At 70.1% G+C, this 5,673-nt stretch overlaps 1 protein-coding gene across 1 annotated transcript in view; it reads right to left on the minus strand.

Annotated features, from left to right (window-relative positions):
- FMNL1 (formin like 1) overlaps positions 1–3,410 on the minus strand; it is an 8,163-nt gene extending 4,753 nt beyond the window's left edge. The window contains exons 1-12 of the mRNA XM_026043697.1: positions 3,333–3,410; positions 3,129–3,212; positions 2,950–3,023; positions 2,580–2,663; positions 2,353–2,493; positions 1,679–1,787; positions 1,336–1,412; positions 1,177–1,270; positions 714–788; positions 524–634; positions 295–444; positions 47–148 (exon numbers count right to left, since the gene is read on the minus strand). Coding sequence (XP_025899482.1) covers positions 47–148; positions 295–444; positions 524–634; positions 714–788; positions 1,177–1,270; positions 1,336–1,412; positions 1,679–1,787; positions 2,353–2,493; positions 2,580–2,663; positions 2,950–3,023; positions 3,129–3,212; positions 3,333–3,410 — 1,179 coding nt within the window. The remainder of the gene's footprint in view (positions 1–46; positions 149–294; positions 445–523; positions 635–713; positions 789–1,176; positions 1,271–1,335; positions 1,413–1,678; positions 1,788–2,352; positions 2,494–2,579; positions 2,664–2,949; positions 3,024–3,128; positions 3,213–3,332) is intronic.
- Between the last annotated feature and the right edge of the window lie 2,263 nt (positions 3,411–5,673).

The following is a 5,673-nucleotide window of genomic DNA, read 5'->3' on the forward strand; positions in this document are numbered from 1 at the left end:
GAGCGCCGGGGCGCCCGCGGGCGCCRAGCCCGGGCGCAGGACTCACCCGCAGCGCCTCCAGCTCGCGGCGCGCCTGGCTCAGCTGCTTCTCCAGCTCCGCGATCTTGGCCATGGAGTCGTTCTCCGCATCCTGCAGCTTCTCCGTCAGCTGCAGGAGGAACCAGGCGCCCGTCGCTCTTCGCCGCCCGCCCCCGTCGCTCGCGCGGAGCCGTGGGGCTGGGCTCTGCGTCAGCGGCACCGGAGCCCCCGCGCGCAGCCGGCTGCCTCCTGCCCACGCGCCGCCCCCGGGCCCACCTGCGCCACGTGCTCCTGCAGCTCCTCCATGTGCTCCAGCACCGCGTTCTTGGTCTCCGTGTCCTCCAGCATGGCGCCCACGTCGAAGACGTTGTCCAGGTAGGCCTGGATCTGCACCTGCAGCTTGTCGCTCTCGGTGAGGCGCAGCCTCTGCGGCGAGAGCAGTGGCAGCGGCGTCACGACCGCGGCCGGCGCGGGGCTGGCGGGGCCGCGGGGCCGCCTCACCCACCTCCAGGTACTCGTCCAGCCCAAGGTGGGTGAACTCGTACTGCAGGAACACGCGGAAGTTCATGTTCTCCACGGAGTGYACCACGATGTTGATGAACTGCATGCAGGCGACCTGTGGGCCGCGGGGAGGGATGGTCGGCGCGGGCGGCCCCGCAGCCCCCAGCACCCGGCCCGGCCTCCCCGGGCCTCACCATGAAGTCGATGTTGCTGTCCTCGTTTCGGAAATACTCCATCAGCTTCTCGAAGCGGTTCTTCTCGMCGCACACCTGGCACGGGAGGGCAGCGCTCAGCCCCATGCCCTGCATGTCTCCGTCTGTCCTGGTGTTGGTGGCAATGGCCCAGAACAGCGCAGGGCACATGGGTCCTGGCATGACCGTAGCAAGGGGTGTGGGGTACGAGGGAGGACCGAAGAAGCTCATGTTCTCCACTGAGGAGACTCGCTCCACAGGGTGGAGCAGAGGACACGGGATGGGAAGGGGTRAAATGGGTGTTTTTGAGATTCGAAGAGGATGATGAGTGCACTGGGAAACTGAGGCATGAGCCCAGCTGGAGCTGGATCAGGGCTGGCCCAACAGACAGGGATTCAGCTTGTTGGTCATCATCCACCAAGGAAGCCCCATGGAGACACTCGACCATCCCGGCTGGGCCACTCACCTCCTTGAAGTTGTCRAAGGCAGCRAGGATGATGTCATGGCCACCTCGCACCAGGCAAACGGCCGCCAGCAGCTCCAGGACGAGCGCCTTGGTCCTGTGGGACACGGGGCCTGAGCAGGGCCTGGGCAGCTGAGGGCCCGGGGTGGTGCTGCGTCCTACCTGGGGTTCTTGTTGTTGAGGCTCAACGTGATCTCATTGACGCAAGCCGGGTGGTTCATCACCAGGCTGAAGCCAGACTGGGGCAGAAAAAAAGAGAGTTAGTGGGGGGTTCACATGCTCCTGTCCCCAGCCCTGGGGACCYCAGAGCCACAGGGGACCTCCCAGCAAATGACTTGTCGTGCCAGCACGTCCCATGCCAGCGTCCATCCCTCCTGCACCAGGACCCATCCCACGGGGTGGAGATGAGCCCATGGGGGACAACAGCACCAAGGCCACCCCATGGCAGCACCAGCCACCACGTGCCACGCRGGGAGCCCCGGCGCGGGGTGCCCCGGGGTCCCACCTGGTAGTTCATGATGGCGCGCAGGCACATGATGCAGACRTGCACGTCGTCCTTCTGGCTGACGATGCGCGAGTTCCTCAGCGCCTTCCTGCTGTGCGTGGGGTTGAGCCTGCGCGGGCGAGAGGGCGCGTGAGCCGCGGCGGCGGTGGCGGTGGGTGTGGAGGTGCTGGTTCGAGAGGCAGCAGCTGGAGCAGCGTTAGGGCCTGCAGGACAGGAGGCAGAAACGCGGCTGCCGCGCGGCACGGCGCGACGGGGCGGGCGCGGGGCCACGGGACGACGGGGCGGCCGCCTCCCCGGGCCGGGGGGCTCCTGACCTGTCCCTAGGGTGGGGGTTGGGGGGGGCACACGCACTGGGACTCCCCACCCCCGTGGGCGGCCCTGGCTGTCGGGTCCCCTTTGGGCGGAGAGGCCAGCGGGGGAGCGTGCGGGCGCGGGGCCCCGGCCCCGTCACCTACCGTGCGCGTGGCCCCCGGCAGCGTGCAAGAGAAGAGCGGGGTTAACAGGGGGGCGGGCGCCGGGCGTCCCGGCTGCCCCCGCAGCCTCACGCCCTCCCTGGCCCTGGGGAACCCTCAGAGACGCGGCCGGGGCAGCCCGCGGGCCGGGGCGCGGAGCGGGACCGGGGCAGCGTGCGGCGGGAGCGGCGGCGGCGCGGTGCGGCGTAGCGGGCACCCTACCTCACGTTGAGGTGGCGGCTCTTGGAGGAGCCCTGCGTGGGCGATGCCGAGGTGCTCCTGCTCAGGTCCTCCACCGAGCGCTCCAAGGGCTTGCCCTTGTCCGAGCCCGGGCTCCCATTATCCGCGCTCTCCATGTCGTACCTGCTGGCGGGGCGGGTGAGCGGGTGCCCGGGGACGGCTTCCAGCCCCGCGCAGGGACCGCGGGCGCCCGGGCTGGGGACACTCACGTGACAGCACACTGGGCGAAGGACAGGTACTCCAGGAGCACGTCCAGGCCCTTGTTCTCCTCGTTGAGGAACTCCTGCACCCACCTGCAGAGCGATGGGGTGAGCTGGGGCCACAAGGGCACGGCGGCACCCCTGAGGCACCGCGCCATCCCAAGGGCCACAAGGACACTGTGTCACCCCTGGGGCACCAAGGACCCCCATCACTCCAGTGACCTCTGCAGGGTCCATCCTGGCACGAGAGCAGGGACAAGGGCTCCACGGCACCGCTGGCGAGCGGAGAGCAGGGAGCAGAATCCAACCCCGGGTGTCCCCAACCGGGCCCCGCATCTTCAGGGCCGCGGGCAGGGAGCGCTGCGGGCAGGGTCCTCACCCGATGTAGTTGGTCCGCAAGGAAATCTCCAGCTCCCGGAGCACCTGCGTCGACTCCTGCACCCGCCGCTTGAACTGGGAGATGGGGAGAGCCRTGAGCACCAGCCTGGCCATCCCGTGTGGGGGTCCCCGCAGGCAGGGGACCTTGGTGGGCAGGGGGACGCACAGGTGGTCCCTCACCTTCCTGCTCACGCCGCCCGTGTCCAGGTAGCTCTTCAGCTTCTGGATGTAGGCGGACGGTGGGTTCTTCACCTGGAACCGCTCCTGCGGGCACGGGGGGAAGGCTGAGCCCCGAGGGAGCCGCGAYGCCCCGAGGGAGCCGYGACRCCCCGAGGGAGCTGYGCCAGCTGCGGTGGGGACGGCCCCGCAGCACGGGGGCCTCACCTGGTCGCACACCAGCTCCCATTTCTTCTCGTTGTCGTACTGGCTGAGCAGCTGCATCTTGTCTGGGGGCAGGTTCATGGAGCTCTGCGGGGAGGCGGGTGTCRGGGCCGGGCACCAGAGCCCCGACGGTGCCACCCATCCGTGTCATGAGCGGGAGGCACTCCCAGCCCCAGCACAACTGTGGGACACCAGGACACCCCGGGGCCTCGTCGCTTCTGCTGTCTGAGCAGCGCGAGGCCGTGGTGGGGACCCCACTAAAGGCGGGGGGCGCAGGCACGCGGCCCTCACGGTGCCACCCGTGCCCCACGGCGGGGGCRCTTCGCGGCGCCAGGATGTGGCCCGCGGCGCAGGAAGCGGCCCCCGCGCCGGGCGAAACCGCTCCGCGCTTCCTGCCGGGGCCGCTCGCGCACAGAGCGCCCGCCCGGCCTCGCCGGGCACCAGGTGCAGGGCACGAGGGGCAGGGGAGCTGCCGGCTCCGGGGACGCCGAGGCTGCAGCCTGGCCCTGCCCGGGGCGCCCGGCTCCGGCGGGGAAGGAGTGGCGAGCGGCCGGCGCCTGCACCCGCCGCCTGCACCCGCCGCGGCCGCGGCCTCCCCGCCGCCTGCTGCTCCTGCCTCTATTTTAGGAACAAGCAGAAGCTGCTCTGGAGACCGAACAGAAACGAGAGCGAGCCGCGCTGTCCACATCCGGGGATGGAGCGGGGTGCCCTTATGGCCCCGGGGATCGGGGCGCTGCTGCCTCCTTCCCCCCAGCTGGGCATTTCCATGCCCACACGTAGGGATCCCCTGAGCAATTGGAGGCAATTCCCTTTGTGCCCTCGGGAATTCCCGAATCCGCAGGTGACGCTGGGACCCGGTCGGCACCGGCAGGACAGGAGCCACTGCGTGGCCTCATCCGGAAGGCGAAACCCCCGAGTAGYAACGTGGTTCTCGTGGCTGCCCCGCACATTCCCCGTGGCACCGGGGAATTCCCCGTGGCACCCCACGTCCCACCACTGATCCCGGCGTGTGGCTGGAGGAGGAAGGGAGGCTGCGAAAGGAGGAAGGGCGATTGGGACATCCCTCCCATTGCACAAGGGCCGCGTGCGGTTCCCGCCTTGGCAATCYGGAGCCCTGGCTTGTCTGCTCCCTGCCACCTTTTCCCTTGGGATTTGGGCGGTTGGCACCACCGAGAGGGTTCGCACTGGTGCTTTGCCTGCTCCATCGCTCYCCGACTCAGCATCCCAAAGGTGCCGCAGCGACCGAGGGCAGAAAGCGGCGCTTCCGGAGGCCTCGCGGGCGCCGGGGAAGCGCCCGAAACCCCCAGCGCTGCCGCGTGCGTCACGCGGGGCCGTTACAGGCGCAGTCGCAAAGTCGGCCGCAGCTGCTGCCCGCAACCCGCTCGGAAACGCGGCAGCAGCCCCCCCACCTCCACRGAGGGACCAGGCGCCCCGTAACGCGGGACCTGTAACCGGGGTGCCGGCCCCGACGCCATCACGCAGAACCAGAGCAGACGCTCTGGGGCAGGAAGTGGTGGCCCCCAGGCAAAGCAGGCGGCACCCAGGGACCTCGCCGGGCACTGCGGGGGCCYGGAGCCACAGCCGGAGGAGAGGGGACCGTGACCTTCAGTGGCAGAGTGCTCTGGGTCCTGGACCCTGTCCCCCGGGCTAATGCCAAAGGGGCATTTGTGCTGCCTTGGCTCCTCCGAGAGCCAAGGGGCTGGAGCGGAGGGCTGAGTGGCTGCGCGCGGAGCAGGGCACGTGCGCCAGCTCCGCGGCCAGCAGCTGGACAGCGAAGGTCACGGCCACCCGCTGCCGCCAAGGACAGCGCTGCGGGGGGATGCTCCCTAGTTCCTGGCACCCGGCTCGTCTCCCTGGGCTCCTTTGGAGCATCTCAGGAGACCTGCAAGGGCCTTCCCGGCCTGGCCGGGGCAGAATGTGAGAGGCTGCGGGATGTGCCGGGATGTGCTGGGATGCACCGGGATGCGCCGGAGGGGACGGGCGGGCGGGGGAGCAGGTGAGAGGAAGGCGCTCGGCATTGGCGGCAGCAGCTCGCTGCAGCGCGGTGCCTGCCGGCGCCTGGGCCTGCGGCGCCGCCGTGCCCGCGCTTCCCGAGCCAGATCCCGCTGCCTCCATGGAGGGGGCAGGGGGCGGGGGGCTTGGGGTGCACATGCGCTTGGGGCGGAGGAGCGGGATGCTGCCGGGGTATCCCTGGGGAAGGCTCGGGAGTCCCCGTGAGTAATGGGAGGAGGAGGAAGCAGCGCTGGAGATGGGGAGGAATAAAATAAAAAAGGGAGGGGAGCCTGAGGGGGGGGCGTTCCCCCCCCACCCCCCCGGGCACCCCAGGCCCCCACTCACCAGGACG

Source organism: Nothoprocta perdicaria, unplaced genomic scaffold (assembly GCF_003342845.1).
Source record: "Nothoprocta perdicaria isolate Ctin4 unplaced genomic scaffold, notPer1 scaffold_336, whole genome shotgun sequence".
NCBI lineage: Eukaryota > Metazoa > Chordata > Aves > Tinamiformes > Tinamidae > Nothoprocta > Nothoprocta perdicaria.